At 40.4% G+C, this 26172-nt stretch overlaps 1 protein-coding gene across 3 annotated transcripts in view; it reads left to right on the top strand.

Annotated features, from left to right (window-relative positions):
• The first annotated feature begins 238 nt into the window (after positions 1-238).
• SEC24B (SEC24 homolog B, COPII coat complex component) overlaps positions 239-26172 on the top strand; it is a 43295-nt gene continuing 17361 nt past the window's right edge. The window contains exons 1-8 of one of the 3 annotated variants that reach the window (XM_082758487.1): positions 239-463; positions 5172-5513; positions 5640-5879; positions 12429-12614; positions 17537-17641; positions 21536-21616; positions 24072-24256; positions 25768-25952. In XM_082758487.1, the coding sequence (XP_082614613.1) occupies positions 340-463; positions 5172-5513; positions 5640-5879; positions 12429-12614; positions 17537-17641; positions 21536-21616; positions 24072-24256; positions 25768-25952 (1448 nt within the window). In that variant the 5' untranslated portion in view covers positions 239-339. Of the gene's footprint in view, positions 464-5171; positions 5880-12428; positions 12615-17536; positions 17642-21535; positions 21617-24071; positions 24257-25767; positions 25953-26172 lie in introns of all 3 variants that reach the window. The other 2 variants (XM_082758485.1, XM_082758486.1) reach the window with 2 other exon arrangements.

The raw sequence follows: 26172 nt of genomic DNA, 5'->3' as shown, positions 1-26172 counted from the left end.
TGCTCAAGGACAGGTTGGACGTGGTGCTTGGGGACACCGTTAGCGGGTGACACTGGTGCTAGGGGACGCTTGGACCAGCTGCTCCTGGAGACCTCGCTCTCCCTTCCCGAGGCCTTTCCCCCTCCCACAGCCGCCTCGCGGGGCACTCCCGCAGCCGGGGGAGGGCGGCGCCGCCATCGGGGCGCGGAGGCTCCGCCAGGGGCCGCTGTGGGCGGCGGCGGCGTTAGCGGCCGGCGGCGGGAGCGGCTCTCGGGCCCGGCTGCGAGCCCTGCCCGGTCCTCCCGGGGCCCTTGGGGGCGACCCCCGGCCGCTCTCCGGGGCTGGGCGCTGAGGGGAGCCATGTCCGCGCCTGCCGGGCTGCCGCCGCGGCCGCCCGCCGCCATGTACCCGGCCGGGCCCGCGGCTTCCCGGGAGGCCCCGGCGGCGGCGGCGGCTGAGGGCGGCGCTCCTCGCTGCCACAACGGTGAGGGGCCGGGGGGCTCGGGGGTCGCTTCGTGCGCCTCGGGTGTGGAAATTGGGGGGGGTCTGAGGGAGGTTTTTGGGGGGTTGGAGGGGGAGGAGGGTCGGGGCCTTGGTGCTGTGGGGTCAGGGCGCCCGTGCGGCGGGGCTGGGGGGGGCTGTGGGTGGCGGCTGGGTGGTGGAGGTGAAATATTCACAATTCCCCAAAAAGCGGCTGGGCTTTCACGCTGAGCTCCTTCCTTTTAAGCCGTGGGGGGGCTGTGAAACCAGTTCTTTGTTAAGTTTTTAGACAGCCTGCCTCCGCTCCGTGCCCGCCTAACCCTGCTCAGGCCTCGTCGTATCCCTCACGGGGCTGGGGCTGCGGTGGGCTTTGGTCTTTTCTGGGGGCTTGGCCTCCAAAATTTTCCCTCGTGGATGTTGTTCGTGTCCAAAAGGGGCTCCCTGCGTGCCCCAGAAGGAGGTTTTGCCTGCAGGTAGTGCAGGGGATGAAAAGGGAGGTAAGCACATAATGTAGGGAGAAACCAATGCCTCGGCTGCGCTCTGCAAACTTGAGTATTGCAAAGCTGAAATCTCTCTGCATTGCTCACGAAATGCCAACTTACGTGGCTTTTAGTCAAAATACCACGCTGTCAGGACTCTGGTACAGCCTCCTCAGTGAACTGGAGGTATGTTGGACAGAAACAAACAGAAACTGACACTGCCTATTCCCCTTGTGTTTTTAACTGAATGAGGCAGTAATTTTGAAGGGCCATCATTAGGATCTATTATTTTAATTAGTTGGTTTTATGCTGCTGTCAATATTCTATCTTTTAAACCTTCTAGTAAACCATTTGTTTACTGTGAATCCAATGTATGCTCTTTTTTTTTTTTTTTTAAATTCTGAGAAGTTTTGTAGTGTATAGTAATGGTCTTGCATTTTTATCATATAACGTGCTGGCTGTTCGGCTTACCTTTGCCTTCCATGTTCATAAATCATCAGATATATACCACGGTAGGCTAAGAAATCTGAATTTGTGATTTTGTGTGTTTTAACAACACTATTCCAAAGCTTTTAGATGAGTTTATCGGCCTTCTTCTAGTACTACTCTTGTGAAGTTGTAATACAGGATTCCTTTTTTTTTTTTTTTCTTTTTTTAACAACTGTAATAGGGGGATTAGCAACAGAAAAAGAGTACTGGAGACTTCCATTATGTCACATAGAAACTAAGTTTCACAAAGAAGGTAGTAATTGCTTTTGAAATTCCCTTTTACATCAGTATAAGGAAGGTTAAATGTAAGATACTTTAGTGAATACAACTATTTCTGTGTTGGCTGTAAAACAGACAGTTTCGGTTGTTTGGAGTGCGCTATACATGTTAGTTCCATAAAATCTAGATTTTTCAGATTAAGCCTTTGAAGTTAAGGGGTATCTGACGAAAGAGAGGCTGCTTCTTACAGAAAGAAAGAAACTCGTTGCGTGTAGGTTGATATTTCCAAGGATGTTCAGCTTTGTATTTAATAGGATTTACCCAGTCCAGTGACCACATTCATTTGAGACCTTTGGGGACTTTAGTGTTAATGTAAGTTTAAAAAAAAAAAAAGAGTATTCTTTTCCCTCTCCATGTTTTGGGTTTGATTCCACTTTTAAATTCAGTAATTTAAAAAAGAAAGGGGTCCTTGCCTGGTATTTTGTTTGGCAGTCAGGGGCTCGTACCTGAATTCTTCTGAATTAAGTTTTGCAAGTTCATGAAAATTTTACTGTAGCGGTTTTACAGGTAGCTTTATACATAGTCAGAAAATGACTTGTTTCCGAATACCAGCATAATGAGATGTTGCTTGTTAAATTAGTGTTAAAAATGGTGTATTTTCCCTGTAGCCACTGAAGACTTCAGTGTTAATGGTGTAATGGATTGAAGTTTGTAACTCTGAGAGGTGAACTCTTTTGAATTCCCATGTTTCTTGAGACATTTTTTGACTATAGTGTTATCCACGAGTGCTTTGTAAGATTACCGTTAGTATCATCAGGATATTGATGATATATGATACATTTCAAGATCATCATTTCAGTTATGAAGTCCTTTAGGACTGGTCTGCATCCCTCCTCCCAGGTTGGATCCTTTGGATAGTTTTGGTTAAATTTGATAGCGGGGGTAGAGGTACGAAGTTCCTGAAAGCTTTGTGAAACTGGGAAGCTGACTGATGCCATCACGGAGCTGTTTGTGTAGCCATGGCACCTTTTATTTATTTTTTTCGTCCTGTAGTGTTGTGGGTTTTTTCTCCTTAAAAAGTGATAAAGCTTTCAGGGTTCACCTGCTAATGTACGTGTACTTACGCATTATAAGGTATTAATTTGTCTGTGGAAGGAGAGGTTCCTTGCTTTCCCCTGTGGAGATGGCACTTTAGCGGTGTGCTTTCTGTGTGCAGGTAAGTTTTTCAACTCTTCTTACAGAGTTTTCTGGAAGAGAGTTGTCAAGGAAGGTACGCTGCCTGAGACACCAGCACAGCTCGTGCAGTTCACCAGATCTCAAAATGACACCAAAAACATACCCACATTTCCAGCGCTGAAAACGGCCCAATTATCTAGTCATCATTAGCAGCTTCAGCTACTAATTGCACTGAGAAATTACTTTGTTCGCGTTCTTCATGATGAAATGGACAAAAAACTCAGTGCAGATAATGGGAATGATCTTTCCTCTGTAGTTGTAAAAACTTGCTTTGAAAGGACCGGGATTTTGAAATCCGAAAGATAGCTTTTCAGATGTCAGCTGTGTCTTTCTTAATGAGTTCTTGATGGGATTCATACTCACTTGTGTCGTTTTAAGCTCATAATGGATGTTAGGAATAGGAGTAAAGGCAACTTGGACATTCTGTAGCGTGGTAACTGGGATCTTGTACTGGTAATATAATCTCTCCTCATGGTATGTGTTTTTAAACCGGAGCTGGATACTGCAAGGCTTTACGAGATGATTTGATATGCAGCCTTTTATTTAAAGTGAGGTGCTCCTAAACCAGTTTCTAAATTACACTTCCTCAGTTAGTTTATTCAGCATACCGTGCCATAGTAGCACAAATGCACAGACTCCTCAGCTAAAACAGCTTTCCTTGCCACCTTTGACGTCGTAGCTGCTTACAGCAGCAAGCCGTGACAGACGTAAGTTATTTGTGTATTCTTCAGTTTGCTCTTTCAGACTTCCAAAAAGCAGGTTGAAAGTCTGCTAAAGGTCACGTAAGTGCAGCCTGGAGTTAGTTGTCGGTGAGTCACCAACTTGAAAATCATTCTCCCTTAAAGGAGAATAAGCTATGGAGCATTAGGAAGCAGCTCCCACTTTTTCAGAAGAGCGGTGAATCAGAAGCATAAAACTACGTGTGGCTCCAAATTGTTAGTACGTCTCTATTTCTTTATGTTTGTATTTTCTTAAGCTCCTTATGCTTATTCCCTAAAGGCCTTTCTGTCTCTCGGCCCAGTGGTCCAAGTTACTGTTGTTTGTTTGTTTGGTAGCATTCTCTTCTGCTCAGTGTTCTGGGTTTGTCACTTATAAAAAGTCACTTTTAATATTATCAGAGAACAATTTTGGACAGTGTGTTCCTTGCTTACAACGTTCTGTTAACAAATCATTATCAAAATTGCCTTGCAAGTTAATCACAGACCACCTGGATGTTACTTTGGGAACAGTGACTTCCCAGAATTTGATTCTTCAACAGAAGCACGTCCAGAAGTAATGCTTGTATTTTGTGATCGCCGTAAGTGCAGGGGGGCAAATCCACAGTTCGTTACTGGCACAGCTGCTGTTTGATGCGAGTGGCACGGTGTCGTGCTGCGGGTTTCTGTTCACTGAGAGCTGGGAAATAACACGGGCACACAGCGGGATGTAAGCAGTAGGGTGTGGTGAGTTTAAAAAAGGAAATGATCCAGGGAAACGCACGTACGGTTCACTGGAAAATAAAAACAGGGTGCAGGAAAGGAAATTGAGGGAGACTTGAAGATTTACCATTGATCAATTTGCATTAAAAAAATAAAAATAAAAAAGGACATACTTAATGTTTGGTCTCTAGCAAGCAAGTACTTGTTCTACCCTTGCAGGACCAGTATGTAATTAACCTCTAATGTTGCAGAGGCGGTTGCAGTGACAGCTGAGGTCAGTTTCTCTGATACAACCCCCTACCTGATGGAAGTATCAGGCAGTAAACATAAGTGCCTTGTCAGGTACCTGGTGGTTTCTTAAAAATGATGGTTTTTTGTAAAAGCATAAAATAACATAAAGGAAAATAAATGCTCTAAAGCACTTTATCTTGGTCACCATATTGGGGAGTTGTAAAGACAATGTTGATGGACTGATGTGACTGCAGCTTTTCATTTTCACTTTCTGTAGGGTATATTGTTATTTTCAGACAATGAAATACCAGTTTGGTGCTTGACGTTGCTCAGTATTTGCTTAAATATTTTCCTAAAACCTTAAAATATTCAAAATAGAGCTGTGATGCATAGGATCCTGGCATGGAAAGCATCCGTTTTTCTGGTACTTTTGTGTGTATGCAAATCATTTCAAACACGGTATTTTACATGCATTGTACTTGGTTTGTTCTTTTTGTTCTGTTGATGGACCTTGACCTCAAAGACAGGGAGGGAAATCAAGGAGAAAGCAGTTGTTTGTTAGTTGCAGTAGGTACGGAGTTTGTTGGCGCTACCAGCAGATGCACCTTGAATATACTGAGATGTTTTCTCTTCGTTCCAGGTCCTGTGCAGAGTCCGATGCAGTTCCCTGCTGGCTATGGCTCGCATCCTCCAAACTACAGCGCGCCCTCAGGACACTATTCCCAAGTGCCCAATAAAGCTGTTTCTCCCCACGTGGATAATCAGTACAGAGCTAGTTACCCCTCCAGCTACTACTATTCAGCACCAGCACAAAATGTCGTGGCCCCTTCGGTGGGTCCCAACGTGTTGAATACCCGAAAATCGCAGCAGTTCTACAACAAACCTCCCCATGCAGCGGGGCCGGCTGAAGGACCTGTCCAAGGAGCAATACCACCTGCACCCTACTTGCATACGAGTGCTCCGCAGTCGTATTCAGCGTTTGGTAATCACTACAGCACTTCTGTCAGCTCCTCAGTGGCATCTCAGGGATTTCCCCTTAATTCTGATCATTACGCTATGCCCGTGGTTTCTAGTGCCGTGTACCCTAACATTTCCTATCCTCCTGCAGCTACTGGCAGCGTGTATGGGCAGGCGTTTACTTCTCAGAGCCTACCTGCTGCCGGACAGTTCAAAGAGACAAATATGTTGTCTAGCCCGAGTACATCAGTACCTCATTCGCTTCAACAGCATGTTCCTGTGGGATATAACTCAACGTTATCGACCGTTTCATCTGCTCAGCCCGTTCAAGACAACCTCAGCAGGAATCTCACTGGATCAGTTGCTCAAGTAAACAACCAAATAAATACAGGTACAGTATTAGTTGAAAGATAGTGAACTTCCAGATGTGCCTGGGAAACATCAGAAATCACGGTTTTGTTGCTTTGTACCCATTCAGTATGTAAAATTCTGTATCACAAGTTTGAATTCTGTCTTTATTGATTTTTGAGGTGTTTCTCATTTGGTTATCAGAGTCTTACCAACAGCAGCTAATTGTATCACTGACGTGTTCCATTAAATGATGCAGCAAAAGACCCTACTGGGCAGATGGTTTTAGGGTTTTGGTTTTTCTGGTTGGTTTGTGGTTGGTTTTTTTGGTTGGGTGTTTTTGCTTGTTGTGTATTTTTGCATTTTTAAGTTGGCTTGGAAGGCAAGTCTTCTGTGCTGTTTTGAAGGAAGGTGTAGATTCTTAGATACATCTATGGAAAATGTACTTTTTTTTTTCAATCTCTGTCTGAATTTTATTGTTAATTCAGGAGTTAAATTTGTTCAGTAACATTTACCTAAGTGAACATGTGTGTGCTCTTCTCTTCAGGAATTTCAGAAAAAGTGAAATGAGTTAGGGGGCAATTAGTTGTGTTTTTTGTTTGTTTGTTTGTTTGTTTGTTTTTTAATAAGCATTTGAATGAGACAGCAATTTAGGTGTTTTTAGATGATTTTTGTAAGCAACAGCACTATGATTTTGATGTGGATGCAGCAGTAGAGAATTGAGGTTGTGAGGGTGCCAGGTGAAGACAAGCAGACTGAGTCCTTGCGGGTAGCTGCAGCTTCTGCTGCTTTGTGGGAAAACTGACAACAGCTTTGAAGGGTAAGAAAGGTGGAAGGGATTAGAGATGTGGGAGGGCACACACAAGGGAACATTTTGCTCCTCATCTGTATTCTCCAAATAGTGCGTCCAAGCAAATTCTGGTTGTCTTACTATGCTGGTGTTGTGCAGTTCTTACTTGTAAGCTGTGCAAGACCAACAGTTTTTCTTTCTGATGAGACAGATGTTAGAGAATTATAGAATGTTTCTTTTTTTTTATGCCAGTTATTTCAGATTATAGTTAAGCATTGGAATTGTTTCAGAGTCCTTGTAGCTGAGGTTTTCTAAGACCAAGGACTTATGAAAAACATGGTTTTGATGATGGTAAAGCTTTGACTGGGGAAACCAATAGAGCTTAAATCAAGTTCATACAGTACGTGTCAAGGTTGAATTCATTTTCAATGTTGGTTGTTTTTTGTTATTTTTTTTCCCAAACTGTGATACAGAGTGGCATCCTTTAGCACAGTTTTAGAAGATGAAATAGTAGATTTGAACTCTGTCTTTATATGGTGTTGCAATTATATGGTTTTCCTTACTATTTCAAAAATGAAACAAAATACTGTTAAGAAAAGTAGAAGGGAGAGTTTTAAAAAGCTTCTGAAATTAATGGCATTTCAAGGCTGAGCATTAAAAAAAAAATATTTCATGGACTAAAGGTTTAAAAGTATGTCTGAAAAATGAACTGTGGTTACAGAATGTATAGCTGGACTTCGCGGAACGCAGGTATCCCTCTAGGCTATTGCAGGAGTTGTATGGAAAAGGTTTCTTGTTTGTTCAGAATCCTTCCAGAATAGTGAGATTTGCAGTGGTGATATGAAAACCATCTATTGGTTGTTCAGACCGTAAATGCTTTATTTAGAAGTCTTTCATTTAAGTGCATATTATTTCTCCTCCTTTTTGTTTGAAACCTTACTGTTTCATATCTTTTGTAGTAAGGAGCAGCTGTATTGAAGGTGAGGCAACATAGCTGGCCAGACTCTGAAGAACAGTCACGGATGCCTTACTCCTGAGCCATTCAGTGCACTTCTTAAGGGAGTGATTGAGTAAACACATGGCTTCGAGAAGAAGTAATAATTTCATGCTTAAATTTCCAAGAACTGATGTTAGAACTGATTGTGGTAGTAGTGTGTAATAAGTACATGCTTCGTAGTTATGAAAATGAACACTAGTCCACTGGTTTTGTTACACTTAACTTAGACTCTTTTTGAGCTGGTAAAGCTCTGCGATAAGCATACACCCCCTACCTTACTTATTTAAAACTGGGTTGTGGAACTGATTTATCTGGAGCCTAACTTCTTTCTTTTCAGCCTGAAATGATTTCCTGGTTCATGCTCAGCACACAAATGACTCTGGATTTGCTGACTGGGAGAGAGCAAATCAAGGTAGCAACCAGTAGGTAGACTGAAGGGAAAGTGGGGCTGATTTGCTGGCAGCATTGGTGTGACAGGCTGGAAATCCTGCTCAAAGAGCAGCCTTGGTGCAGTTTCATAGGAATTTAAAGCCTGGATCAACGTGGTCCCATGCTTACGCTAGTACTTGACTGCTTTGTATGTCACTGTAGGCATCTGATCAGGTTGAATTGCCACATACAATTGATAAGATACAAATTTAATTCCAACTGCACAATTAGGATTCATAGAATACCAGCCTATCATGATTTAATTTTCCAGAATGACATCACTTACAAAGTCTGAGGCTAAACAGACTGCCTTTGACGAAGTCTGACCGTTTTTATGTGATTTTCTTTTTTCTTTTTAAGTGTAGAATTCAGTATCTTTGGCTAAAATGCATTAATAATTCAATCGCTACAAAACCAGGCTAATAGAAGATGCCAAATGAATGTTTGGTCCTGATGTAGTTGCGTCACTTCTTGGGGCACTGATACACTTTCTGAATTTCCCACTGCAGTTTTACTGTTCTCAGGTGGAGTGCTTTGTATGGAATTTGAAGCATTAGCACCTTTTAAAACAAACAAACAAACAAAAAAAAAACCAGTAATCTTGAAAATGGCTTGCCATTTCTTGTACATCTTTGGAAAGAGTATGAATGTAACACATGAGGAATTCAAGGAAATTATGATGGTTTGTAAGAAGGAATGTTTCATCCTTCCTGCTGTTTATTCTCCAGGAGGGAAATGATGGAAAACGATTGCAGTCTGTTCTGTGCAAAGTTGCTTGAATGCTGTTTGATGTGTTGAAATTCCTAAGGATGCTTTCTAAAACTCTTCATGTAAAGAAATTTTTATTACCCTCTCCTACTCCTAGAATACTGAGAAGGCAGTTTGTTGTCACTGCTGCTGTGCTATGAAAGAGGACCCCTCGCAGTCCTTAAATTATAAATAAGTACGTTTTGGAAGGACTCAGGATGCTACCGACTTACTGTACTTTTTCAATACTAGTTTTGTGCAGTCAGTGAACGCTGAGAGCTCTCTGGGAGGAAAATGGGGCATGCTTTACAGAGAAGAATGGTGTGTTTTGGATAAAATAAATATTGAATAAAATCCCTGTGTTTACACAGGACTTGCCCAAGAAACTCAGGTTGGCATAACGTTATGAAATGTGGTAATTTCAGTGTTTTTATGCTTGAGTTAAAAAGTTGCAAGTGTTGTACTTCCAATCAGATTTTTAAATAAACCAGTTAAAGAGCGAGTGCAGGGCCTTTGAAAGCCCCAAATTTGCTGATGCCTGTTAAAATCAAACCACTGAGCTGTCTGTGTCATGTGCTGAGGGCACAGGAGAAGATCTTGCTGCATTTCTAAAACTTTGTCAGCCACTGTCTGAGATCATTAAAGTATTTTCAGTGGAGCTTGCTGAAATTTCAGCGGAAGAAAAGAAGAAATGTAAGAAGAATGTTTGTCTGGAAGCTGGCCTGTTTTGATGAATACCAGCCAGTAAGAATAATTTTATTTGCTTTAGGGAGTGTAAATGAAGGAGGAAACAAATATTTGTGATTTTCTTCTTGCTGGTATAAACTAGTTTCCTCTACCAAAAATGCCCTCGTCTAGTTTTAAATTCTGTATTTCAGCATAACAGTATTGGTATAAATCTATATGGAAACAGTGATGTCCTATGTAAATAACACACGCTGTATTACTTGGGCTTTTTGTTTTTCTAGGTCAGTAGCTTTGCTTATTGTTTTTTCCAGCTGTTTCAGCTGCAATTGGTACGTTCTGACTTCCTTGGTACTTTCCAGTCTGTGGATCCACGTGTTTTGTCAGCAAGAATGCACAAATTTTACTTGAGTCTCCCCCCACTCCTGAAGAGGGGGTGAGAGAGGACTCCTGAGGGTGCCTGCTGTGGATTTCTTTGCTTTATGGATCTTGATACTGTGGGCAGGCAGCTTGAGCTGGAGACGCTTCTATTTCATGATCTCATGAACGTACTTGTACTTCCCTTCATGTCAGATCAGGGTCTCAAGTCCTCACTGCCCCACATCTGTAGGAATTCAGGGTACAATCCTGTAAATCCAGCAGCAGAGGTGTGGTAGGAAAAAGGGGAAGGGGCTGCAGCCAAGGTGTAGGAAGTTGTACAGATAGGATGCTGCTGAAAACCAGGCTGCGGGGAACTGGTCAATATCTTGGTAGAAATTACATGCTATACTGGGGGGAAATAAATTAAGATCATGCATATAGCAACTCAGGATGGTTCTGCCATCTCTTAAACACAAAGATATTACTATGATTTACTTTACTAGTTTAGATTTCAAGTTGGAAACGGAATCAAAGCTTTTGGGGTAGTGCACAGGAAAAATGAGATTTATCTCTGATACAGAGCTCTGCCAGTATTTTCATTATTTCATCATTTCAGTCATTTGGTATTTTTCAGTCCAGGAGATTGTTCATGGTTGAAAGGCATGGAGGAAAAGTCAGTGCACATCGAAGGAGGAAGGGAGTATGAGGGGAAATGTAGAAAATTCTGCCACGAAGTGGTTGTGTTTACAGCAGCCTGGCAAAGGTCTTGGCTTTGTGTGCTTCTTGTGACAGCGATTGTCGGGGTGTGGTGTGGGCTAATGGGGCTCGTCCTGGACAAGCTAATGGGAAACTTTAAACTGGTGGTCAGCCCAGTTCTGTCTTGATCTAGAATCCTAAATTGCATCATCCTAGATCGATCAGTACTTGTGTAACAGGGTGCAATCTTGTTACCGGCTAGACGGAGAAAAAACAAAAAACTGATAGAGTGTTTCCTATAACCGTAGATTGTCTGGTGAGATGAGTTACTAACAGTGCATTTCTAGAGATTAAATTTGTTCAAGTTTCCATTCTAATCCTTTGTATTTAGTTACGTATGGCTTCCCAGAGCTTTCTAGGGTTGCAAAATAAAGCTTAGCTTGTAATTTTGTGGGTTGGATTTCTGTAAGAAGAAAAAAAATAAATATATTTTTGGTCAGAGTTCAAAAACATTTTCTTCCAGTAACTCTGAAGGAGCCGTGTCATTTATAGGACACTTTGGATAGCTTATGCTTGAGAATAGCAATCTCGTACTTGGCAAGGAAGTATTTCATCTTCGGCTAATCCAGGTGTAAACAGGTTTTGGCTGTGACACCAGCGTTTGTCATGCTCTGCAGCAGTACAGGTATCTACAGCTGCAATTATCACTCCATTGCCTTGGCGTGGAAAATACCCAAACCCCGTATGCAGCTCTCTGCTACAGAAGCTGGGTAAAGGCAGTAAGGCTGGGTAAAGGCACCTTTTGAAGGTAAGTTAGAAAAGCAGGAGGATCATCTTAAACCTCTTTTTGCCCCTGTAAAGGAAGCCTCAACTTCCCCACAAAGTCCTTTCGAATGCCAGCTCCATTATTTAGGAGGAAGTCTGGGTCTGCACGCGCTGCTCAGCTGTGTGTGCAGAGGAAGCCAAGTTGCAATTGCACATGAATCCTCTGGTGAATTCAGTAACCTAAATTGGGACTCGGCAAATAAAAACATCTCAATCTCGTTGCTTAATTCCTGTGTGTTTGCTGAGTCACGTTGGTCGAATTATTTTCTTTCTATTCTTGTTTTTAACAGTTTGGTCCGTCGGTAGTTTGTAGAAAGGAGGAGTTTTTAAAAAGAATCGTCATACGATGATTTTTTCCAACTTATAAACAGGGAGAGACCCTCTTTAAAACTAACTTAATTGAAGTTATATTGTCCTTATCTGATAGGAATTTTGACTGGACTGTGTTAAATCTCTCAAAGCACTAATCTGACTTTTTTTTTTTTAAGCAGATTATATCTAGTCCAGATGCTTAAAACACACCAGAAGTTCTGTGGCATACTCAGGGCTGATTGAAGCAGATTGCTTAGAATATGGGTCTCATAATTGAGTAACAAAATTGCAAAGCTCCTAGCCTGCAGGGGAGGCAGATTGCTGCTGTGCTATGCAGCTGCCTCGCAGGTTTCCTGCTGCTGGGAGGAGTATTGCTGGGGAGAGATCGTGCACGGGCTCTGTTCCTCTTACCTAGGAAGAGGAACCTGTGAAAGCATCGTGTTTTGGGGACAAAAATGGATTACTTCAGCTTCTGCTTGGTCTTTTAATGCTGCATTGTGTCTTCCTTTTTTTTTTTTTTTTTTTGCTGTTGAACAATCTGTTAATTTTAGTGGAGTTCTTTAAATTACAAACCTTTAACGTTAAAAAAAAAAAAAAGATAACCTCCTCTTTCCTATTTACTTATATGACGGCATCTCTCTGAAGTACTGCGTTCTTGTAGTCACAGTGAAACAAACATCACGTACAGTGGCTTGCGTTGTGTGATTGCCTGTGCAGATACAAATGGTGTTTGTGCTTTCTTCCCTTTTCAGGTGGCGTTGATCCTGTACAGCCTGTGCACTCCGCAAGCCAGAGCGTTCAGTTCACCAAGCCTGGGGTGGGAACATCTGCTTCCCCTGCTGTGATCTCCTCAGCAAGGACATCTGCTTCAGGACTTTCTCCACAGCCACGATCGTCCCCCTCTGTCACACAGTCACCTGAGTCAGCTCTTCAGGAAGGTACTAAAAGGGAATGGGAGGTTGTAATACAGACTTCTGCCCTGTTCCACGTGCACATGTGAATGCTGGAAGCTTTATTGCTCTTTTATGTTTGTCTGACAAGAGTACTGCTCTTGTGTCTTCGTCAGGCTCCTGAGAGCTCTCGTTTTGTAGGTCTGTTGTTCTGTCTTTTTCTTTTTAGCTCTTCTGTTTGATTTCCTAGCTGTACACTGTCTTTGGCTTGCCTGCGTCTTTTCCTTACAAAGCCTTTCTCTCGGCACTCTTTTTTTTTCTAAAAAGTTTCTCTCTATTTTGACTTATTAGAAGAAGGTCCTAAAAGGATCTTTTGTAATCAGTTTGTTGCAAAAGCAGACTTAAACTAGAAATAATGAAATTGTCTTCTTAATCCCTAGCTGCAAGCTCCTTTGGAAAGCTGCTGCAGGGTTTCTTGTTGGAGAACAGGGGGTTCTTACTGAGCTTCTTCCCATTCTCCCCTTGGTAGCCTGTTGACAAAGAATCAGTTGGGTCTTGAGCCTTCTTTTGCCATGTGAATTTTGCCCTGATGTTTTGACTTGCCCTTTAGACTGTTAAATGTTTGTGTCTAGTATTCCAAACCTATTTTATTGCAGTGATTTCATTTTGATATGTTTTCTCTTGGGAACTTCAGGATTTAAAATTCCTTTGGAGACATAACTTAGTGTCTACTTGTGCCCTACACACTGATTTTTGTCCAGAGCAAGGTGGTATAGCTAGCCTTCAAAACAATTCTCAAAATCATTTTTGATAGTCACAGCATGCTTTTTATTCTTAACTTTCAAGGCCCCCTGTCGTAAATGTCCTAATTTCTCCTTTTCCTCCATTTCTTTTTTTTTTTTCCAGTGAGTTAGGGACTGTAAAGAAATAATTTGCTTGTGAATTGGTTCTGTTTATTTTACAAAAATAATTATTCATTGCTACCAAGACCTATGTACACTGTACCATTTTAAGGAAAACAACTCAGTTTTTCTAATTGTGTTTGTTTCTTGCACAGTTTTATAGTTTGCCTTGGTACAGGGTAGAATTTAGTTGTTCCGCAAATGTGTTTGCTCGAATAAACTCTTGCTCAACTTCCAAAGAAACAGCAAAAATGCTTCAAATGACAAAATGGATTTTAGCTGTTAGATTGTGCTTGCCTTAATGTGCAGTATGTATGAAGATGAATGAGCATGCTTTACAACCAACCCTATAAATATGTGTCAGGAGCATAAAGCAAAGTCAACAAGAGTTGGAATCCATCTGGTTGCATTTACATTAAGCAATAATAAATCCGTATCTGTCATCACACGTGTCTCTGTACTTAGGTGATATTTTTAGAAAACATTAGAGAACTTTAAACTTTTTGCAATTGGATTCTTTTTAGGACTCTCAAATACATGCTGTATTCTTGTAAAACTTCATCAACAATTAAGTGTGATAAATTCATTTGCTGAAATTAACATGCTGAAAAAATCAAATGCATCTGAATATTTCTCCAGGTTGTTAAAATTCCAGGTGTTTCTCAGTCAATGATGAAATAGACTGAATTTTTTAAAAAATTTTGTCTTTTTTTAAGTCATGTTATGCAGTGGTGTTGTCTACATGGAAGCATTCTGGAAAAACAATTTGAATTGTTGGTTTGTTTGTTTTAAGCCCCGGTGTGAGCATTCTTATGCAGTATTAAAGTATTGTAGTTATTTAGTTGGCTGAGTCCTAACAGAGGAGAAAAAAAAAAAACACTTAAACTGTATTAAACCTGTTTCATTCACGTTCTTCCTATAAATATCCATATTGAGTTAATGCAGATAAACCTATCCACTTGGAAATGACATCCTAGAGATGAACTTTGGAGTGCCTGTCTCCTATCAGGACCTTACAGACTTCTGTAGGATTTGTGATGATGAGAGGAGCTGTTGAGTAAACGAAAATAACGTAAAGCAAAGAGTTCAAGAGTGGAGAAAAGGAGGGTTCGTTTCGTAAAAATTACTGTTGGGAATAGAATAGTAGGGTGATTTTAATGTCATGGTATGTGCACTGGAAAATATGAGGGTTAATGAGTAGAGAGGCAGTTAAAGAGCTTTAGAATATAGTTTATTGTTGCATGTAGTTATTTCATTTTTGGTGGGGCTTCTATTATGAAACGTAGCCCACGTGAGTCTTTCGTGGTGAGTGATCGTTGCTTAAAATACCTAAATCCTTGGTTCATTTCAGACAAATGAGTCCTTAACACGGTTTAGCCTTTTGCTTTCTCCCACAGACGTTTACAGGTGTCTGTAAAATAAGGTGGGATAAAGCATCAGTGTACTATTGCTGTAATACAGGGGCACTACCGACAGGGTTGACGGCTGTTACGGTTTGTTTGTGGTTGCATTTTAAGCCAGATGTGTGAAGTAATCTCATTCAAAATAAATAATGATCTCAAAGTAAGCTTTCACACTTCTAAGAGTGGAAGATTTTAACAAGTTTTGGCTACTGTAAAAGATACTGAGCAGAACAGGGTGATTGGATCGGTGTGGTGGCATTTAAATTGCTGTGTTCAGCCCCCCATGGGTGTCCTTCGCTTGCTTTCTCCCACGTGCTATCCACTGGGGCTGTCTTTGGGCTGCAGACCAGGATGGGAGGCTTCCCCACCTCAGCCTGACTTTTAAAATTAGTTTATTTTTTGGCCAGATCAGCTCCCAGATTTGTTTCTTATTCCGGACAGTTGTGCTAGCAGGATGCTACAGTATCCTAAACGCAGAAATTGGGAGCACTGCTGGCAGCAAAAATAGATACACCCAAACTCCTCAGGCAGCTGAGAGTCAAACCAGTCCTGCCTCCAGACCTCATAATGGCACAGTTTGTCATTACTTAATCCTGGCACTTGCATATTTTTATTGCTTGTCTGTATTTCTGACTTAAGTCTACTTCATCTGTGACCAGTAACTGGAAAAGGCAGACTGTTAGCAGTAGGGTTTTCTTTGCTTGCTTGTTTGGTTTTCCAAAAAGCATTCCTCCAAAGGGGCGTATCAGAATGACTGGTTCACTCCTTTCCTTCCTTTGGCCTGTGCTTGGCACGTTTGCAGTGCTGTGCTCTTTCCAGGCACATCTACTTCTCCTTGCCCTGTTGATGTGCTGTGTCGGAGCTCTGTCTTTGCACTCACGCTGGGCTGAGCTTCTTTCACTTGGGCTCTACATTTCTGTTACACTGCATCTCTTGTTATCCTGTTCTGCTCTGAATCTTTTTCCCATTGCTTGCACGTTAATGGTTTTAAGTTGATTTTTCTCCTTCACCATAACACAGAATTCTCCTAGGCCTGAGAAAAAAATGTGTTCTCTTCAGCTGGGGTCTGATTTGGGGTTGTTGTTTGTTTGTTTGCTTTTTCCAATTCTCTGTATTGAATGCATCCAGTGCCTTTTATAAAAGATGAGAATATGAAGCGGTCAAGTTAGTTCTGTGTGTTAACAGCACAGAGAAACTGAAGTATTGTGCCTTGGTTGCCTTCATCATTCTGCCTTGTATTACGGAGAAACTTGACCGGAGTCACAGGAGCGATATGCGCCAGATGAAGTGAAATACTACCAGCCTCTCCTTCCTCTAAACTCTGTATCAAAGTTACAGCTTCCCAAGAATGTTGCAATAGGGTTTTGTTCTCTTCTCTCTTTATCTCTGAACAGATGCTCTTCGCCTTGACTGCTGTTTTTCATAAGTGAAAGTAAAGCTGTCCTCTTGGGTTTATTCATAACCATTTTTTAAGAAGACAGGAAAATAACAGCATTTGTAGTCCGTGCATTACACAAAACAAAGATTGGTATAGCAGATATGTTTTGGGTCAGGGGAAGGTGAAATGCCACGGTGGTTTCAGATTATTTGAAGTAGCTACAACACTTCTGTAGTGCATTATAGTGTTAAAATAAAATTAGAAAAAAATACGTCAGAGTGATGCTGACACGGTGTTTTTACAGGGGAAAAAAAATCCAAGCTCCTGTATTTTGAAGCCTTAAGATACTTTCTTGCAATCATGGCCCACTGGATTGCTGGGAGAGAAAGTGACATTTCTTCTGAGGATGTCTCTGCCTGACTGCAAACATGTATTAAAATCTTTTCTAACACTGCCCCACACCAAGAGAAGCTTGAGATTTCCTGGAAGTGTTAGGGCTGCACTAGTAATGTCACACATTAATTATGAGCCATTGCTGTGTGCTTTACTCTGTTTAAAAATGGTATGTGTATGTGCTGCTTTTGTGTCTTGTTCACGTATGTGTTAAAATGTATACATGGTTTGGAGGTGCCTGCGAGTTGTCGCCAGTGGGCAGTGTATTTAGGTGCTGAAATGTGTCTATGAGTGTGAATTTAGGCACCATTTTAAAATAACACTAAGTTTTCAGGTTCACCTGATGAAAATTTCACTGGATGTGTAGCTGGAGCGTGCATTTGTACCCGTAACACGCTGCAGCAGCAGTTTGTTTCATTGATCTCTGGCTGTGTTCAGAATTCCAAAGTGAATGCCTGCTGCCTTAGAAGGGCAGGGGTGCCAAGCAGAAGTTGAATGTCAATGTTTTAATAATGCAGTTTAAAGTTACCTGGGAAAGGACACATTTATCCATGCATATCACTTTATGAAAGTATTCCAGTGACCAAACTGATGCGTACACATAGACTTTCAACATAGGTTTTTAATAACCTACACACACAAACTTTCTGCTAACTTCTGTACGCTACTAATACTTAACTAGCCCACTAAAAACTGCTTCTGCCGTACATAGTTCACATATGAACTATGGGTCTAGTGCTGTAGATGGTCAAGGGTTGTAGAATTAACTATCTGCATGTTGGGATTTTCTCTGGAATGGCTGGTTTCTCTCACTTTTAATGCAATGATTTGTGACTTTTGTTTTTCATCTTTCCTGTCTGTCTGACTCTGATGTTTGTGCTTTCCACTTCACAGGCATGCAGTATGGTGGATATGTTAATAATCAAGCTAGCTCTGCACCAGCTCCCTTGTCATCAAGTTCAGATGATGAGGAAGAGGATGAGGAGGATGAGGAAGCAGGTTGGCTTTAGCTTTACACCAGTATCTTGTTCTCTTCCTACTCAAGTTTTGTTCCATATTTCCATCCTCTGAAGTTATTTTTCCTCCGTAAAGGTAGAAAGTTGCTCTGACTCATCACATATCGAATTAACTAGAAATTTTCCAAATGTTACTAGTAGAGTAAACAAAAAGGGATTCAGCAGTGGCCATCAAATGTTTTGGTGTGTTTTTTCTGTCATATTAATATCAGACATTTTATGTGTCTCATCACATAATATTCACAACCTAAAAGACTCCCTGAGTTCTACCATTTCCATTTGCAGTAGGCTTTAAACTCTTAAGCAAATATACCAAGCCATAGAGGCACAGACTGATAATTGTTTGTTTTACAAATTAATCAACTACATGCCATTTTTATCATTACATTAAACAGTGTTTACCTGGCTTCCCATTCTATATATGGAGAAGCCTTATAATTAAGGTAGTAAATACTGGAAGGTGATAAGTGTGTTTGTTTTAAGGCAGTGAATTCATTTGTGCTGCTTTTCTTCCTCCTCCTATGGCACATCTCTGCAATTCAGGAAGATTAAGTTTTATCCTGCTTGCTTTGCGGGGAAATTAATAAGTGCATTTCATGTTTTTAAGAAGCAGTTTGTCCTGCTTGTTTGAAATGTCATGTTCTTGGCTGCAAGGATTCTGTCTGTATTTGTCAAAATTTCCTGGTTTTAAAAACTAGCTTAGTGCCTCTTGCTACCTTAGTTTCTTGAGTCGTGTTGGGGTTTTTGTTTTTTTCTTCTGACTAATGCAAAACAAAGTTTGCTTTGGCAGTTTTGATGCAGCTGCCGTTTGGACCAGTTCTTCAGAATAGGTTAAAAGAACTGGGAGAGTTGTGTTTTTTTGGTCTCTTTCTTTTTTTCTTGCAGGGCTCCCTAGTGAGTTTTCTGCAGATAAGTATCTTTGTCTAATCTTATCCCAAGGCTTCTGTCAAAGGAGATGTCCAATTTTTGTCAGCTGCAACCTTTTTCTCCTTACATTGTTCCCTAAACTTACCAGAGACAGTTTTCATGCTTTCTGCCACCTGTATTTCTCAAGTTCTGTACTTCTGCTAAAGTCCTAGCCTTTGAGCTACTGTTGTAGTTGAATTTCTTATGCAAAAGAATGAAAGGGCACCCAGGCAGCCCATAAACTTCCTGGTTTATGCCCAATCACCAGGGGTGAATGTAAATCCTAACAGATTTCTAGCTCAGGATATGCAAGTGGTTTTATGAAAAACAGGTGTTGTACATCTGGTTGTCTGTTTACACAGCTCCTCAAAGCCTCAAAGCTTTTTTTTTTTTTTATTTAGTAGTTACATCTCTGACTACATTGCAAAACAGTTGAACAAACTGTGTGAAAGTGTAAGTCATATTGATGTAAATAATTACATAATCCTAAAAGTATTTTATAAGCATTGTTTCTGTCTAGTCAGTTTTCTATTTTTTTCCTTTTTAAACCTTTTCTTTCCCCTTTTTCCTAATGCGTTCTCTTGCTTGGTGCTTACAGTACTAAAGCAAATTGACAGCTGTCGTCGTTTAATTTAAGCATAGGACAACTGTTTCATTTTGTGGAAGTTCCTGTGTTTTTTGTCGAAGAAGAATCGGTGAGATTTCAGATATGCGTGGCCAGCTTAGAGTCTGAACCTAGTGTGCAGGAAACTGCAGAACTCATTGTTTTTGTAGACAACCAGATATTCACCAGGAGAAAAAGGAATGGGGCATAACATAGTTCTTGTAGGCATCAGTGCCTTAAAAAAAGTGAATGACTTTGAGAAGGAAAGGCCTTATGTATAAGGTCTTCAGTAAGTATATAGGATGCTCAGTAAGAATTCATGTTATTTCGCTAAGCAGACCTTTTTATATTTTGAAGTATCTGAAATTTTGCTTTGAATACAACTTATCTGTACGTTAAAAATTAGGCTTTTTTGTTTGTTCATTTTTTTAGTAGAAATACGACTAAGCTGATTAATTTTAGCATGCATTTGAAATATTTTCTACTTCTGCATATTTGCCAGATTGTGCTGGAACTCTTACCTGTTCCAGCAGGACTTGAAGTATATAATATTTCCTTTTTACTAAGTCATTGTGTCATTAATATCTTGCTAGGGAAAAGAATAAACTAATTTTACGTGGAGTTGTGTTAGAGATGGGTAAGGTTTTATGAATACAATTTATTTTGGAGAAAACCGTATCCATTGACACAATAGTTAAATCAGAAAGCTTGAACTAGTCTCACCTGTTCCAAGCTGTGCATATATCCTTCTGGTATTTTTTGGAAATGAAGAAAAATTCTTCTGGTCAGATGAAAACAATTAGTTGGAAACTCTTAAATCTTGATCTTGTTGACCTAGTAAAACTGTATTTTGGCTTTTCAGTAGAAGGACTTTCCAAACCTAGAAAAGCCATGTTCTTATTCATGATAGAGCTCAGAATAATGAATCCTGTTTCTTCCACTTCATAGAATAAATAATAATAATAATATCTAAATAGTTATTGCACTTATATTAATTTAAAAAGCTCAAAACCAAAGGGAAATTTGAGGGTGTGAGGGATACAGGACTGGAAACTGATGTATAAGTTTCACAGTGTTATTTTAAATGTATGTGTTTCTGTTTTTTTAACGTAAAATCTGTCATTAATTTTTGGACCTGTTTTTCTATTTCTTACCTGAACGCTTTAAAGACAACATGCTCAAAAATATCCTGTACAGTCATAATGTTGCCTTGATATTAATAATGTTTCCTAGATTTCAGTGATGTTATATTCACACTGCTGCAGGAGCATCTTTACTTGGAAACATCAGTTGAGGGGGGATTGAATCTCAAGTGTCTGGCCACTGAAGTGTTTCCCTTGAAATAGTTTTGGCTTCACAAAGGGATGTGTGGTCATGGTTGATCCTTCTGAGTAGAGCAGTGTCAGCATCTCTCCTCTGCATCTGTTCTGCTCGTCTTGCCACAAAAGTTATTTTTTTTTTTTTAAATTCTGACGTATTATTTCATTTCTGTTAAATTTCATGGCCTGTTTTTGTTAAGGAGCACTTACATTTCATCTCCTTGGCCCTTTTTCTTTGGAAATGTACATAAAATGGCACCAGTAGAAATATTTTAAAATATATTTTCATGTAATGTTTTACAGTCAGATATTCAGAATATGTGCATAGGGTGAACTACGAATTAAGCATCAGCAGTCCCTCCAGAACCAATCAGCATGTGCTCATCCATCTCCTCTATAATTTTGACTAGTTATTTTCATTACTTTAGCCCAGGTACTTCTTATGTAGTTAGTTTTGGCTGTACCAGACTTGCTCATTCCATTTCAGTAGAAATTAGCTTTACATCAAAACCAAAAGAAGCTCTGAATAACAACAGTAGAGAAAGGAAGAAAGAATTAAATGCATCTGTTTTGCCTGGAGCGGGAATGGTATGTGATTGTTCTGAAGACAACAGGAATCTTGTGTCGTGAAGGAAATCATGACAGAGACTAGTTTAACAATGTCATATGCTAATTCATTTCACATAGTCTAGAAACACGTGATAATTTATTAGATTTTTTTTGTTAGTTTCAAGGAACAACTTTTTTTCATTGCTTTTGTCCTCCCATTTTTCTTTCTTTTGATTTTTGGTGTATGTGTGTTTGCTTAATACCATGCTAATTGCTTGTCTCTCTCTCTTTTTTTTTTTTTTTTTTTACCCTCTCCTTTTTGCAGTGATAATTGCTTTCAGGTCATAGGGCTGAAATGGTCTTTCCTTTTTCTTTTCTCCCCCAGAATCTTTCTTCAGTTTCTTATATATTTTTTTGAAAATATCTTGGTCTTTCTTTAAAAATTTTTCAAAAATGTGCTGTTTCTGAGTCACCTAATTTTATTTTTTTCCCTCCTTAGCAATTGATAGTTCTTCTACTACTAGCAGTGCCTCTCCTGTTCTGAACAATTACGATGCCCTGGAAGGAGGTGGCTATCCAGGTGAGCTGTTTGTTGTTGCATGTTAATTTTGAATTGTTTGTTCAAATTGACTTAAATGTTTGCTATGATTTTTTTTCTGATTTTGATGTCAATTATTATTAATTAAACAGTCTAGAGGAGTTGCCTTTCACCTACGTGTGGAAGGGTGCAAATCATCAGAGAGAACCAAGTTTACTTTTTAAAATCTCATAGTTTTAACGCTAAAGTTGGACAAATAAATTAATAAAACCTCCCTGTATCCTAAGTCATACTTTCTGTTGTAATATTGAGGCTAGTGCCAAAAGTATGCTCTGTGTGAAAGCAGGTATCTTTCTCTAGGTTATGCTGTTTGCCTGATTGTGTTGGCATTAGTAGCTGATAATAGTTGACACACGCCACTGACGTTTTGAGAGACCAAAGCTAACAGTTTGCAGAGATGCTTGGATCAGGTTATTTTTTTCTATTTTTTTTTTTTTACATATAAAGAAAATGTGAAAAATACGGATGCTATGTCGCTTATTTTTATCTCTAGAAATATCAGGAGTTTCAGGTTTATACTACATGATCTTACTACCAGACTAACAGTCTTGAAATCTCCTATTGGGAATAGGTGGCAAAGATTTTGTTCCTTGTAGATATGTTAGTTAATATTCTAAATGATCGGATTAATTTTGGGCGTGTCTGCCTCTGGCACTGCTCTGACCTGGGAAAATGTCACAGTAGTTTGCGTAGGTGATGGGTTCCTCGTTAAAGTGAAGTCTGTCAAAATCTTGATGCCGCTGTCCATATAGGATCTAGCTCTTGCAGGTAAGGGCAGAAAAGGCATGGCTGCAGGATTATGAATTTTAATTTCTTAGCTTCTAAGTAAGCTTCTTGGTCCTGCTGAAGACATATTCTAAAAACAGCTTGTTCCTTTTGTTTTTCTTGAAGAGTAACGGGATCAGCTTTAAGAGATCCCCACCCCAACTGCCCAAGCCAAACCTAGTTTCTGAGAGGTTGGTTTCATGAGTGATCCACCTGCCGCTCCCCTGCAGGTTTTACCAAGCCTGAATCCTTCTGAAACTTATCTCGTATTTGAAGGCATTCAATTCTTGAGTATCACAGAATCATCCAGGTTGGGAGAGACCTCCAAGATCACAGAGTCCAACCTCTGACTTAACTCTAACAGTCCTCCACTAAACCATATGACTGAGCTCTACATCTAAACGTCTTTTAAAGACCTCCAGGGATGGTGACTCCACCACTTCCCTGGGCAGCCTGTTCCAGTGTCTAACAACCCTTTCAGTAAAGAAGTTTTTCCTAAGATCCAACCTAAACCTCCCCTGGTGCAACTTTAGCCCATTCCTTCTCGTCCTGTCACCAGGCACGTGGGAGAACAGGCCAACCCCCACCTCGCTACAGCCTCCTTTAAGGTATCTGTAGAGAGCGATAAGGTCGCCCCTGAGCCTCCTCTTCTCCAGGCTGAACAAGCCCAGCTCCCTCAGCCGCTCCTCGTAGGACTTGTTCTCCAGGCCCCTCACCAGCTTCGTCGCCCTTCTCTGGACTCACTCAAGCACCTCGATGTCCTTCTTGTAGCGAGGGGCCCAAAACTGAACACAGTACTCGAGATGCGGCCTCACCAGAGCCGAGTACAGGGGGACGATCACCTCCCTAGCCCTGCTGGTCACACTGTTCCTGATACAAGCCAGGATGCCGTTGGCCTTGGCCGCCTGAGCACACTGCTGGCTCATATTCAGCCGACTATCCACCATCACTCCCAGGTCCTTCTCTGCCTGGCAGCTCTCCAACCATTCCTCTCCCAGCCTGTAGCTCTGCTTGGGGTTATTGCGCCCCAGCTGCAGGAATAGTTTTGTCTCTTTACAGCTGTTGAATTCTCTTTGATTTGAGGACTATATGTTGCTGCAGTTTAATCTTTAACAACAGTGAGACCAAACTGTGCTGCAGGGATATACTTGAGTTACTTCAAGAAAAGAACGATTTCTACATTTAGAAAATAGTTCTTTCATGTCAACCTTATGTTTTAAAACTATCCGCAAGTGGCTAGAGAGACTGAGCATGAATAGTCTCTTCTGCCATTTATGTCAAGGGCAAATCTTGGAATATAATGTAGTTACAAGGGTGGAGTTGGACTTTTTTTATATATATATATTTACTTTTCAGTTGCAATGCTTGTCTTTTTTTGGAAGCTGTGGGTTTGTTTTGTTTTGGTAGAACAACAACGTTTTGAAGTTTATCTTAAACGTATAGGTCTGTGGTTATCTTCCCAAGTATACCTTCCTTATCAGCATCAGCTCCAGTACTCTTACTTGCTAATGGCTTATAATTTTTTATATAGTCAATAAAGATTAAGAAAATCTTGATGGATAATGCAAAAAATTATAAATGAAAAAAGTGTTGCTTGTTAAGCATTCGGGAGTTTACATAGAAACTAAGAAATAGAAAGTATATATCCGTGGGATTTTTTTTGTCCTTCCAGAGACACGTTCTGTGACCAGCAGCCCAGTTCCTGCTCCAGCAACCCCCCAGACATCAAAAACTTCCAAGCCCTTTGGTTATGGATATCCAGCACTGCAGCCTGGCTACCAAAATACAGCGTCACCTACTCCTGTGCAGCAGCCCAGTAATCCAGGCCACCATCCTGGGTTTCAGCATTATCCACAGGTTCATATTTTTATTTTAAAAGTTACTTGATGAAGTAATGAAAAGTCTTTTCAAGTGTTATTTTTACAGCTTCTGGACCAATAAATGCTGACTATAATGCTCATGTAATAGCACTAGTGTTAACTTCTTATTAAAAGGCTTCTGAAGTAAGAATTTAAGTGTATCTCCAAATAATCAGGCTTAGCCAGTTTGCTTCACCAGTTATTGATAGCAGCCACAGTTTTAAGGTTTATTGTTTTAAAGACCTGTCCTTTATTGATAGGAAACTGTGAAGAAGTGTCTTATGAAGTTCCTTATCACCTAGCACACGTTTGCTCATAGCAGTACCCCTGGTGTAGAAAACAAAACCTTCCATTTTTTATATCCCGCTCTTTCTGAAATAAGGCCCAGCAAGCAAATCCATCAAAAGTACTGCTGTACATGATCAGAATTCCTTATTGATCTGAGTGTAATACAATAAGGAAGTATGTAACAGTCAGAATTGAGGGCTTTCATTGTTATAAAGGTAATGTAAAATCTGACGAAGTATTTTTTTTTTCCAGTTGAAAGAAATTATTCTGTTCCACATAGCTTTGTCTACCTATTTCTGTCCTTTTTATTTTTCTGATTCCAGGGATAAATGCCACTAACTTGAGTACTGGCAGGTGTTAATTTGGAACACTTTACAGCTTAGCGATCTCTCTAAAGCTGTGTTAATCATCTTTATTTATGATAGCATTCTTTGAATTCAAATACTATGTATAATGAATCTGAAATTGTTTTAAATTGACAACTCAAAGCTTAACCTAGTTTTGAGCTCCTAAGCTTGCAACAGCTTTGTAATGTTCTTTCATAGAACCAGCAAGGCTTATGATGAAGTCCAAGACCTCTCTTTTATTGAGGAGACATAATGAGAAGGAGGCATCTTAATTGCAGATTCCAACCACGTAGCAGGTGGATGATAGTGAAGATGCAGCTAAGTTGTTTTCCAGAGTGCGCTGTTAAAGAACAAAAAATTGCTAGGTGCGACAGGTGAAATTCCAGTTGGACTTAAAAAGTGCAAATTCCTCAGAGTGTGCTTTTTTTGCTGTGAAATCTTCTGTCCCTGGGGACTTGAAAAATTTGCCTCGTCAAGGCTATGAGCAACCTGATCTGACTTTGAAGGTAGCCTTGCATGAGCACTGCCAGCTCATGTCAAGCTCTTCATCCAGCAGAACCCCCAGTCCTTCTCTGCAGAGCTGCTCTCAATGAATTCTTCTCCCAGTTTGTGCTTATGTCTGGAATTGCCCTAACCCAAATGCAACACCTGGTGTTTGGATTTGTTGAACCTCATGCAGTTCATATGGGCCCACTTCTCAAGCTTCTCCAGGTCCTTTGGGTGGCTTCCTTTCCTTCTGTTTTATCAACTGCACCACTCAGCTTGGTGTCATCTGCAAACTTGCTGAGGGTGCTCTCGATCTCACTGTCTATGTCATAAGTTCTATAAACATGATTGTATATTTATGATTTGCAATGCTCTTGCTTTTTTTCAGCAATATCCAGGTGTGAACCAGCTGTCCTCTTCCTTAGGAGGGTTAAGTCTACAGCATTCTCAGCAGCCAGAAGGCTTGAGACCAGTAAACCTTACACAAGACAGGAATATTTTGCCTGTATCTTCAGTTCCAGCTCCTGTGCCTAACTTGAATTCCGATCTTAGGAAATTAAACTGCAGTCCAGAGTAAGTATAGTACGTCTAGAACTATGTTCAGTCGCTATTAATTATTTAAACCATCAAAAAATGTGTAAACATGCTCCTAATTTGAAATGTTAAAGTTAATATAATCCTATTCATCTGAAAATAAGTAATCCTCTGCATCCTTATGCAAAACTTGAAGTTATCCATATGTCAGAATACTTTATATGCAGCGCGAGTATAGTTCACTTACTAAAAAATTAAG

The sequence above is a fragment of the Aythya marila genome (assembly GCF_965140915.1).
Source record: "Aythya marila genome assembly, chromosome: 4".
Taxonomy (NCBI): Eukaryota; Metazoa; Chordata; class Aves; order Anseriformes; family Anatidae; genus Aythya; species Aythya marila.
Note: the sequence above shows the minus strand (reverse complement) of the source record. Positions and strands in the feature narration are given on the sequence as shown.